This window comes from Phyllobates terribilis, unplaced genomic scaffold (assembly GCF_046119375.1).
Source record: "Phyllobates terribilis strain yellow unplaced genomic scaffold, ASM4611937v1 Scaffold_2__4_contigs__length_985480577, whole genome shotgun sequence".
In the NCBI taxonomy this organism is placed as follows: domain Eukaryota; kingdom Metazoa; phylum Chordata; class Amphibia; order Anura; family Dendrobatidae; genus Phyllobates; species Phyllobates terribilis.
Window position 1 is genome coordinate 677,974,355 of NW_027362762.1, and position 12,999 is coordinate 677,987,353.

Below are 12,999 nucleotides of genomic sequence, written 5' to 3' on the forward strand. Positions count from 1 at the left end.
CAAATTTGTGATCTTTGGTTCCAACCACCGTGTCTTTGTGCGACGCAGAAAAGGTGAACGGATGGACTCTACATGCCTGGTTCCCACCGTGAAGTATGGAGGAGGAGGTGTGATGGTGTGGGGGTGCTTTTCTGGTGACACTGTTGGGGATTTATTCAAAATTGAAGGCATACTGAACCAGCATGGCTACCACAGCATCTTGCAGCGGTATGCTATTCCATCCGGTTTGCGTTTAGTTGGACCATCATTTATTTTTCAACAGGACAGTAACCCCAAGCACACCTCCAGGCTGTGTAAGGGCTATTTGACCAAGACGGAGAGTGATGGGGTGCTACGCCAGATGACCCGGCCTCCAAAGTCACCAGACCTGAACCCAATTGAGATGGTTTGGGGTGAATTGAACAGCAGAGTGAAGGCAAAAGGGCCAACAAGTGCTAAGCATCTCTGGGAACTCCTTCAAGATTGTTGGAAGACCATTTCCGGTGACTACCTCTTGAAGCTCATCAAGAGAATGCCAAGAGTGTGCAAAGCAGTCATCAAAGCAAAAGGTGGCTACTTTGAAGAACCTAGAATATAAGACATATTTTCAGTTGTTTCACACTTTTTTGCTGAGTATATAATTCCACATGTGTTAATTCATAGTTTTGATGCCTTCAGTGTCAATGTACAATTTTAATAGTCATGAAAATACAGAAAAATCTTTAAATGAGAAAGTGTGTCCAAACTTTTGGTCTATACTGTATATATATATTTATCCCATACGGTGAAGACTGCACTCATACAACTTCATCATGCGAAAAATTAAGTTATGATCGTCAAAATTAAAAACAACTACCGTATATATATTTGATATCACCATAACGACACTACCATAAATTGAAAACCGTAAACACAAAGTACAAAAACAATGGTGAAATTGCTTTTTTTCAGTACCACCAAATTAAACACCATCAGCTAATTTGATGGAAAAGGAAAAGAGTTATGACCCTTAGGCTATGTGCACACGGTGCGTTTCCATGGCGTTTTTTCCGAGTGGAAATGGGCCAAAAACGCTAAGCATTCCATGTGCCAGATAATGCAATGACAATCCTGAAGTGCTGTGCACATGATCAGGAATTTTCCTGTCAGGATTGTCATTGGGTTTAACCCCTTTACAACCCAAGGTGGTTTGCACGTTAATGACCAGGCCAATTTTTACAATTCTGACCACTGTCATTTTATGAAGTAATTACTCTGGAACGCTTCAACGGATCCCCCTTATTCTGAGAATGTTTTTTCGCGACATATTGTACTTCATGATTGTGGTAAAATTTCTTCGATATTACTTGCGTTTATTTGTGAAAAAATGGAAGTTTGGCGAAAATTTTGAAAATTTTTCAATTTTCAAAATTTGAATTTTTATGCCCTTAAATCAGAGAGTTATGTCACACAAAATAGTTAATAAATAACATTTCCAACATGTTTACTTTACATCAGCACAATTTTGAAACCAAATTTTTTTTTGTTAGGGAGCTATAAGGGTTAAAAGTTGACCAGCGATTTCTCATTTTTCCAACAAAATTTACAAAACCATTTTTTTAGGGACCACATCACATTTGAAGTCACTTTGAGGGGTCTTTATGACAGAAAATACCCAAAAGTGACACCATTCTAAAAACTGCACCCCTCAAGATGCTCAAACCCATATTCAAGAACTTTATTAACCCTTCAGGTGCTTTGCAGGAATTTTTGGAATGTGGAAGAAAAAAATGAACATTTAACTTTTTTCACAAAAATGTTACTTTAGACCCAATTTTTTTAATTTTCACAGGGGTAACAGGAAAAACTGGACCCCAAAAATTTTTGTGCAATTTCCCCTGAGCACGCAGATACCCCATATGTGGGGAAAAAACACTGTTTGGGCGCACGGCAGGGTTCAGAAGGGAAGGAATGCCATTTGACTTTTTGAATGTAAAATTTGCTTGAATAATTAGCTGATACCATGTTGTGTTTCGGAAGCCCCTGATGTGCCTAAATAGTGGAAACCCCCCACAAGTGACACCATCTTGGAAACTAGACCCCTCAGGGAACTTATCTAGATGTGTGGTGAGCACCTTGAACCTCCAGGTGCTTCACAGAAGTTTATAACATTGAGCCGTAAAAACAAAATTTTCACATTTTTCCCACAAAAATGTTTTTCTGCCCCCAATTTTGCATTTTCATAAGGATAACAGGAGAAATTGCACCATGCAGTTTGTTGTGCAATTTCTCCTGAGTAAGCAGATACCCCATATGTGGGGGAAAACCACTGTTTGGGCGCACGGCAGGGTTCGGAAGGGAAGGAGCGCCATTTGACATTTTGAATGTAAAATTTGCTTGAATAATTAGCGGATGTGCCCCTGATGTGCCTAAGCAGTGGAAACCCCCCACAAGTGACACCATTTTGGAAACTAGACCCCTCAGGGAACTTATCTAGATGTGTGGTGAGCACCCTGAACCCCCAAGTGTTTTACAGAAGTTTATAACATGGAGCCGTGAAAATAAAAAAATCAAACTTTTTCCACAAAAAGTTTTAGCCCCAATTTTTTTATTTTGACAAGGGTAAGAGGAGAAAATGGATTCCAAAAACTTTTCTGCATTTTCTCCTGAGTACGCCAATACCCCATATGTGGGGAAAATACAGTGTTTGGGCACAGGGCAGAGTTCAGAAGGGAAGGAGCACTGTGTGACTTTTTGAACGCAAAATTGTCTGGAATCGAGTGCGGACACTATGTCGTGTTTGGAGAGCTCCTGATGTGCCTAAATAGTGGAAACCCCCCACAAGTGACCCCATTTTGGAAACTACACCCCTCAAGGATTTTATCAAGGGGTATAGTGAACATTTTGAACCCAGAGGTATGACACAGAATTTGATAACATTAGGTCATCATATTGAATAAGTTGTCATTATTCTTGAGCGCAAGTGCTCGCTACTTGAGTTTGCATTGGGTACTCAGGTATGCACCATGTATCGTGGGTGCTCGAGTGACATGCTCGAGTCCCCGCCCGCATGTTTCAAGGTTATTAGACACCCAAAAAAACCATGCGGGGATCGCTCGTGCATGGCAGGCAATCCCCATGAGGTTTTTTTGGCCGCGAAGCATATGGGACGGAGACTCGAGCATGTCACTCGAGCACCCGCGATACTCCGTGCATACCCGAGCACACGATGCAAACTCAAGTAGCAAGCACTTGCTCTCAACACTAGTCGCCATATCGTCAACTTTTTTTTATTTACTTTTGAAAAAAATCCCAACCGTAACCCAAGCCCAACCCCAACCCTAGCACAACCTTAGCCCAACCCTAACCCTAGCCCAACCCTAGTCCAACCCTAACCTTAGCCCAACCCTAACCCTAGCCCAACCCTAACCCCAACTCTTACCCTAACCCTAGCCCTAACCCCAACCCTAACCCTAGCCCAACCTTAACCCTAACCCTAGCCCAACCCTAACCCCAACCCTAACCCTAGCCCAACCCTAACCCCAACTCTAGCCCTAACCCTAGCCCTAACCCCAACCCTAACCCTAGCCCAACCTTAACCCTAACCCGAGCCCAACCCTAACCTTAACCCCAACCCTAACCCTAAGCCTAGCCCAACCCTAACCCTAGCCCAACCCTAACCCTAACACAACCCTAACCCTAGAGTTTATTTTTTACGCCGTTCCTCGTGCGGTATAAGTGATTAGACGACTTTATTCTTCGGGTTGGTGCGATTACAGCGATACCACAATCATATCGGGTTTTTATGATTGACAGCTGTCACACACTGAAAGACACATTTTTTTGTAGCATCTAGTTTTTGCATCGCCATATTTTGAGCTAGAATTTTTCCATATTTTGGCCGACAGAGTCATGTGATGGCTTGTTTTTTGCGGGATGAGTTGATGTTTTTATTGATGCCATTTTCAGGCACGTGACATTTTTTGATCGCTTTCTATTCTGATTTTTGGGAGGCAGAATAAACAAAAACCAACAATTCAGGAACTGTTGTTTTTTTAAAAAAATGTTATGCTGTTCCGCGTGTGGTAAAATTTATAAGGTAGCTTTATTTTTCCCGTCAGTACGTTTACAGCGGTACCACATTTATATTGTTTTTCTATGTTTTAGCATCTTACACAATAAAAGCTATTTTCTAGAAAAAAAAATTTTTTTACATCGCTTTATTCTGAGAGCTATAACTTTTTTATTTTTCGGCTGATGGAGCTGTATGGTGGCTTGTTTGTTGTGGGACAAGATGACATTTTCAGCGGTACCATTTTTATTTATATTCGTCTTTTTGATCGTGTGTTATTCCATTTTTTGTTTGGCGGTATGATGATAAAGCATTGTTTTTTGCTTCGTTTTTTATTTATTTTTTTACCGTGTTCATTGAAGGGGCTAACTAGTGGGACAGTTCTATAGGTCAGGTCTTTCCGGATGCGGCGATACCAAATATGTGTACTTTTATTGTTTTGTGTTTTTTTCATAATAATATTTATTGATGGGTACATTATATTTTTATTTTTGGTGGATTATTTTTTTTATTTTTTTTTAATATTTTTACAAATTTTTTTTTTCCACTTTCTGACAATTTTTTTTTACTTTTATTCTTTTTCCCACTATGGTACTTTCACTTTTTTAATTCTGATCGCCTGTATTGCACCGGGATGGAGCACCATCCCTGTGCTATACAGGCTGTCAGTGCTGCAGATGCAGAAGATATTTTGGTCATGCACTGCGCATGACCAAAATATCTTCCTGCGGTCTGGTGACCAGGATGTTGTCATGACGACATCGGGTCATCATGGCAACATCCTGGAAGCCGCGGCAGGAAAGGAGAGTATCCCGATCACCTCCCCTTGCCACCGCAATGCTGTGATCACTTCAATCGCAGCATTGTGGGGGTTAATGTGCCGAAAGCGGTGCAGGACCGCTCCCAGCACATAGCACCGGATGTCAGCTGTGACAATCAGCTGACACCCGGCGGCGATCGCGCCCGCACAACATGTGCGCGGGCGCGATCGCAAAGACGTATTAATATGTATCAGGCTCTTAAAACCCAGGGCGCAGATACATATTAATACGTCTTGGGCTTTAAAGGGGTTAAATCTGCAGCATTGCAATTCTTTGTGTGTTTGTGCAGCATTTTTCACCCATTGACTTCAATTGAGTCAGTCAAATAAGTATTTGACTGACTCAATTCAAGTCAATGAGTCAAAAATGCGGCAAAAATGTACAAAGAATTTCCCGCGGGATACTACTCCTCCCATCAGCCTATGGCCGCTCCTGCTGATAATAGCGAGAGCAGGCGCCGCTGAGGGGAGAAGTAGTCTCTTCAGCCGGTGTCTGTGCTCAGTGTATAAAAAAAAAAGTTAAAATAAATTGATATTAAAATAAAAAACACTTTATACTCACCTACCGCCGGTCATCACAAGTGTCCCACGGCGATCCGATCACCTAGCAGCACTCTATACACTGACAGGAGCAGGTTCGCTCCCGGCAATGTATAGCGCTGAGCTGCCGGGACTGAGGTCACAGGAGTTCAATCAGCTGATGATCAGCAGAGAGCTCCGGTGACCTCACTTACGGCACCGTTGCTGCGTGACAATTTTCTCACGCAACACTGATGCAGTAAGTGAGGTCATCAGCTGACCTCAGTCCCAACACCTCAGCGCTATTCACTGACAGGAGTGATTATTCTCCTGTCAGTATATACAATGCTGTCCTCTACAACAGTCACACCAGTGATTGCTGATGTGACTGCTATAGAAGTGACCCAGATCTTCGTGGGACACTGGATTATGTCATCACGGCAGACAGGTGAGGGATATGGTTATTGTTTATTTTTAATTCCTTACTGGTATCAATGGCGTCAGCGGATTAAGCATTAGGTGAGTATACAGTGTTTTTTATCTTTAAATAAATGATTAAAACCATAACCCGAATTTTATTTAAAATAAAAGACTTTATCCTGGCCGTGTCTTTATTTCAAAAACTTTACTACAGGGTTAGTAATGGGGGTGTCTTATAGGTGCCCTCCATTATTAACCTGGGCTTCATGTCAGCTGCCAATACAAAGCTGACATGAACCCCAACCCTATAACCCCACTTTCCAGATTTGGTGCATCTTATGGGTGAACCAGTTCTGGGGACGCTGAGAGCTGATATTATTTGCCTCAGAGGGGCAGAGATCCATGCCCCCTTCCCTGGCTATTAATATCAGCTCAGGTGTCTGCCTAGTCTTTGCTGGTTAGATTTTATAGGGGGGACCCTACGTAAAAATTTTTCTGGGGTCCCCCTGTAATCTAGCCAATAAAGGCTAAGCACACAGCTCTGGGATGTTCTTAAAAGCCTGCGAACATTTTTGGCCAATGGCCCCTTTCCTGGCTAGTAATATCAACCCCCAGTGGTTGGCTTTCCCTCTGCTGGTTATGAAAATGGTGTGGGAGCCCACACCATTTTTTTTAATTTTAGTCTATGTGCCCACGATTTAGACGTAGCAGCACTTTGGAAAAACGCTGCGTTCTATTGAACGCAGGTAAATCCGCTTGTGTTCACTGAACCATACGGATTTACCGCATTCAATACATTCTAGTGGTCAAATTTATGTTGTGGAGACTAGTGACTTTGCAAGTAAATTTCACAAGCTGCGGTCCTGAAAGACACGCCACATGTCAGTGTCCTCAAATACGCAGCTTCAAACCCGCAGCATTTCCTGATCATGGGCACGTACCCAAACTCACCTGCAGCATGTCAATTTCTGCAGCGGACACGCTGCAGATTTTGACCGATTGAAGTGTCATTACATGCGGTGGATCACATATACTGACAAAACAAGTGCGGCATTAGAACACAGCATTTTAGAGCAGCGAAAATACGCTGCGTCCAAAATACTGCTAGTTGCTGATCATGGGGACATAGCGGCTAACCAAACAGCTGTGAGCTGTTATTAATAGCCAAGGAACTTTTTGGCCTAATGGCCCCTTCCTAGGCTAAAAATAGCAGCACTCAGCTGCCCCAGAATTGACATGAATGGGAATAAGGGATAATGGAATTAGGGTTTATGGGATCAGGTGTTGCTGACACCCTCATTACTAAACCTGTAAGTAAAGCGTTAAATAAACACATACACTGAGAGTAAAACACTTTATTTGAAATACAACAGATACATTATTTAATCATTTAAATTAACCAATACACTGACCTCAGGTTCAAAGGTAATCCAAGGGGGTTAAAGCGATGTCCCATGTTTATTTTTTCAAATATCTTTATTTAGCTCCAAAAAGCATTCATTAATGTACAAAAACGCATCCAAAATGCATTAAAAACGCAACAAAAACACAGCAAAATCTCAGCAAAACGTGCGTTTTTGCCTCAGTGTTTTTGCCGCCAAGAGATGCAGGATCTTTGCAGAAATTTCTGCAATCAAATCCTGAATGTGAGCACATACCCTTAGAAGGTGAGGAGTAAAAACAAACAAACATGAAAAATGGCTACATCTCCAAGTGATTGAAGTTTCAGCAAACCCCTTCAAGGATGTTAAAATGTAAAAAGTATTAATATTTTAAGCCATAATTATGCTGCTTCATATTTATCTCAAATCACAGTAATCACTTTCATTTAAAGGGGGTTCCACTTTCACAAAAATGGAGCCCAAATGACTGCTTAGTTTTAAAATAATAAACATAGATAAAACACACTCTCCTTGATCCAACAGCAGCTCTCTCTCACTGCTCCAATCTCTAAGTATTTGCTGCAGTCATGACTACAGCGCACATTACCACTGCAGCCAAGCATTGATTGGCTGCAGGGGTGATGTACACTGTAGTTGTGATGTCACCAGTGCAGCAAATACAATAATATTTGTGTTTGTTGTTATACAACTATGCAGCTGTTTGGGTACCAGTTTTGTTAAATTGGAAAACCCTTTAAAAAGTGTTTTTTTCCGATGGAATATGACTAATCTGTATTTTTTACTTTTCTACACAATACAAGGTAATACAATAAATAATTAATGTCCAGTATTTCTCAATAGTAAAGAGAAAAAGCTAAGAATTATCATCACCTTCAATCCAGTGGTGATATTTGCTGTTCTGTGGAGTATTTGTTTGAGAAGTAGGAGATTTCCTTGCGTGAAAGGTTAATCCTCCCCCTACTTTACGTAATAGCATTGAAGGGGGGCACATAAACATATCATATGAAACATGGGATCTGTGTAACTCCACCTCACTAGTGCTTGAGGCTGGAACACACACAACACTCTCTCTGTGCAGCTCTGACCTTGCAGGGCACTCACTGCAACCCAGGACCTGGCTCCCTCTGCTCAGACTACTACTAACAGACAAAAGATGCTTCCCTGCAACCTTAGAACCTGGACAAAGGGGACAATCCTACTTGTTCTGATAAGCATCCTGACTTTGCCTGGTGAGTAGCAGTACCTGCATGGAATAACTGTCTGTATAGATGCTCCATTGTGCGCTCATGGGTAGCACTGGCAATCTACAGAGTTGTCAGGCAAAGTACAGAACCTTTTAGTAAAACAATGACTTAGTAAACATGCATCTATGGCAATTTTTATTACTTCTCTTTTCTTTCTTTCTTTTGCTTTCAGTCATATGCTAAATGTACAATTTGGGATAAAGGTGTGTTTTGTGGGTGGAATTTGGCACCTAGTCCAAGTAGTGTAGAAAAGCATGGGGTCAACAATATTGTGTCTCTTTATGTTAAGAAAACCAATATATTATACCCTGTTGTCTGCATTATAGTTCACAGTTTGTCTGCGCAGTACTCTACGGAATGGATTTCTTTGTGTAATGTAAATTGCATTCATCAAATCAGTGCAATTTAGTTGTTGAGTCTGGCTCTGATTTATACAGAATCGTACCTGGCATATCTCACTGTCTCTTTGTGCAGAAGGGTAGCGGAATTCTTTTGCAAGTAAGTTGCATAGTAGATGTTCAATATATTTGCCTCCTAATCATTTTTCAAAACTTACGTAAAATTTGAATTTGTCAGAAAAAGTTTTGGCATGCTTGATACAAATGGCACATGGCCGGATCACTATACTTCTTAATACAAATAAATTGATTAATAGGTCCCATTCAATGGTTGTGTCATTATTGACTGTCTAATCAAGTACCGATATTTACAGTATTTAGCTATCAATGGCAGTAGTTCTCAGCCTAGTGTATGTGTACCTCTGGCGGAACGCTTTGTATCCTCAGGGGGTACACACTGCAAATAAAATGAGCTGGGTAACACTTGGTAGGAGTGGAACAGCAAACCTCAGATGCCACAATGGTAGGAGATACAAACCAACATGCCATGAGTAGAGTGAGGATGGCGTGGTCGGATATCAGCAGGGGAAGTGTGGTGGCCCAACTGAACTGAGAAAGGTGCTACAGGGAAGCCATTGTGAAGGTGCTGGGTCTGAATAGGGGAGGTTGGAAGTGTTGCAAGCTGGGTAGTAAAGCCAAAATCCCCATGCAACCAGCGTGCAGTGTAGAATTTTGAAAGGTAGAGTAAGACCGTAGAGGTTTCAAAGGGTCAGGCAGTAAAAAGAGAGATGGTTCTGGAAAGTATGAGGTCTTTATGAGGTTGTCTACAAACACTAGGATCTGGTCTGGGATCTGTATACAGTAGGGGTTTGTCAGCTGTCTGTATAATTAGGAAAGTTTGTATACAGTGGGGTCCACTCTTGTGTCTATATACATTAGGGTATGGTCTGCAGTTGATATATATAGGGGAGTTTGCATAAAGTGGTGTCCGATTTAAATTTTTATAGTAGAGGGTTGTTTGTATATTGTGGGGTCTGATATGGGATATGTCAACGGTGAGGTCCAGTATGGATGTCTGTATTCTATCAGGTCTGTATGCAGTGATTGGGTCTGTATAATGGGGCTATGGCTTGGGGTATATATCTTTACTTAGAATTTCAGGTGTGTGGTCTGTATTCATTTTAGGGTCTGCTGAAGGAACCCATCTGTACTAATGACATAGGTTGGAAAATGAGTGAAGCAGTAGAGAAAAGTTTGCTTCAGCTTTTTGTTTCTTGCTTCGACCGACATATCTCTTCACCATCAGTCGGCCAGCACCCCCATACACATTAAACCATCGGCCGAACCCATCGATATCGGTGAGTTCAGCGCACTTTGGTCTAATGTGTATGGGGGCTCTACCAGTGTCCCCGACAGACCCCATTGACTTATAAGAAAGTCTGTCAAAGTTTAATTAAGGTTTTGCCAGGATAAAACATTGATGGACCTGCTGATGAAGGCTCCTGATGGAGTGTTATCAATTAATTACTTTGTTAGCACTGTTTTAGATTGTTTCCTTGGGACAGAAGTTTGGAACTTTAGAACTTTATTGTCATTAGATGGTACTTGGCTGACAAACATTGGACTATGACAATTTGTCCTGTTAACTTCATTCTTTCTATTTATTAACATAACTATTTTAAGTACCTCTGGTACATTCCCAAAAACATTAACATAAATATTCTGAATTATACTAGCAGCATTTTTATCATCTACATACCTCACGCCTCCTTTACAATTAATAGTAATAAAAGTTTATTTAGTGAATATATGTTGTATTCCCATCTTAGACATTTATGCATTAGATTCTAATCCCCAATGGGGCCAGTGATGCTGATGTCTATAAAGCTTTGTGGAATTAATGGGGCCATATAAGTAAAATAAATAAGTGCATATTCACAGGATATACTATGAATGTCTGATCAGTGGTGTACGGCTAATGGGGCCCATGAGTCGGTGCCACCCACCCAGCAGTAAACTTTCAACTGTATCTGCATCGTGAATCCAGATAGCGTTGAAAGCAATGATGGAACAGGGAGTCGTCAGCTACCTCCTCCACCATTCTGCCTGTGGATATGAGCTCTGATGTCACAACATTGCGCCTGTGCCACGGAGCTTCAGAACACATGCTGCAGAGACCGGAGCTGCAGAGTGGCGGAAAAAGGAGAGTAGTTTTCTTTTAAATCAAAGACTACTTTCTACAAATTGAGGTGATCATACTGTGTGGGGTCCCTTTTATACTATTTGGAAGGCTATGTGGGGGCCATTATATTGTTTGGAGAGCTTTGTTGGGGGCCATTATACTCTGTGGTGTGCTATGTGGGGGCCATTGTATTGCGTGAGTGCCATTATACAGTGTAGGGATCATTATTCTGTGTGGTGGACTGTGGGGGGCCATTATACAGTGTGAGGGCTATTATACAGTGTGGGAGCCATTATAAAGTGTGGAGAGCTGTGCAGAGTCCAACCTTTCTGTGCGGAGGGCTGTGTGGGGTCAATCATACTTTGTGGAGGGCAGTGTGGGGGCCATCATACTGTGTGGAGGGTTGCGTGGTGTCCTCATGCTGTGTGGGGGCTGTATAAAGGACCATTCTACATTATGGAGGTCCATCATACTGTGTGGAGGCCTCATACTGTGTGGGAGGACTGTTTCAGAGCCATCATACTGTGTGTGGGGGACTGTGGGGGCCATCTTACTGTTTTGGGGTCACTATGGGGGCATCACACTGTGTGGGGCATCTGTGGGGGTATCATACTTTGTGGGAGAAGGGTACTGTGGGGTCATCACACTGTGCGTGTGGAGGAATTCACTGTGGGGGTATCGTACTGTGTTTGGGGGGCACTTTAGTTGGCATGATGATGTATGGGGGGCACTGAAAGGGGTATCTTAATGTGTGGAAACATCAATAGGCTTCAATATGAGCAAAATTACTCTGTGGGGCAATGTCATGAGATATGCTCTTCTGTAACCCTGCCGAATATTTAAACTTTCATTTTTTTGTATTTATTTAGGGGGGGGGGTCTAATTAGGACATCTGCTATGGGGGCCTATGATTTGTATGTACACCCCTGTGTCTAATAGCTGCTTAACCACCTCTGGGCACTGCACTAATCTCTGGGACAGAGTGAATCACACCATTGTTCCCCAGATGATGCCAGACAGTTGGTGAAACATGCTGGTCAGACTCTTGGAGTGTGTGTTTCTGGTTTAAATCAACCTACTGTATTGCTTTATTGAAATTAATGATATTCTGGGTTGTCGTTTAATCTCACTAGTTGAGGCACATAAGGTGCTATTGTATACAACTAAATGAATTATCTAGCTTCTGAGGGTGGGGCGTCCTTTTAATCTTTTGTGACATGAATTGTCAAGTTTCATATATGTACCTTTTAAATAAATATAATTTATAGTTTTAGTGGCCTGTTAGTGAAATGTAGGTTTGTTAGTGGCAGTTAAGCCTTTTTAGTAGCATTTTTTGTTATCTGGTGTATTCATAACCCCCTCCGCTGCCTTTCCATGCCCATAGGGGCAGTAAGTGCCTGACAGTCACCCCAGAGAGGGGCAGAACATGTGGGTAAAGATGGAAACAGCGTTCCCGTCTTGAATACACTTGAAAGCACCTTATTCTTTTAGAGCTCCTATTATCCAATTGGAACCAATAATTGCAGCAGTAATATGCTGCCCTGCAACTTTTACCTTTTATGTGAATGGTCACTGTCCCCAATGACTTTAATAGAGAGGATCCATGCTTGTGGACAAAGAACACCAACATGTACTGTAGCAATTGGAAAATGTTTTTCTCAGCTTTAACATGTCCATAATGATGGACTGAAATGTCAGTAATTTTCTGAAATATCCCCAAAAAATGTAAGAAGATAACAGGGGCTCCGTCTGCAACCCACATTCCAAGATGTCATAACAATACTTAAGTGTGTTTATATTACAAGGCACTTAAAGGGTTCTTTCCAGAATCTACAGTATATTGATGGTCTACTCTAATCATAGGCCATTAATGTGCAATGAGTTTGGGTCCAACTTCAGAACCCACACCAGTCAGCAGAAAGAAGCAGCCATTGTGCTCCAGAAGGCATAATGGCTTCTTCAGTGTTTATCAAGGCACTGTAACATGTCTGGTTGTCTGGTACTGTAGCTATGCTTTGTACTGTGACATGCCTGATACTGTAG

At 41.8% G+C, this 12,999-nt stretch overlaps 1 protein-coding gene across 1 annotated transcript in view; it reads left to right on the forward strand.

Annotated features, from left to right (window-relative positions):
• The first annotated feature begins 8,185 nt into the window (after positions 1–8,185).
• CD34 (CD34 molecule) overlaps positions 8,186–12,999 on the forward strand; it is a 134,440-nt gene continuing 129,626 nt past the window's right edge. Inside the window, exon 1 of the mRNA XM_073666864.1 lies at positions 8,186–8,421. Coding sequence (XP_073522965.1) covers positions 8,346–8,421 — 76 coding nt within the window. The 5' untranslated portion in view covers positions 8,186–8,345. The remainder of the gene's footprint in view (positions 8,422–12,999) is intronic.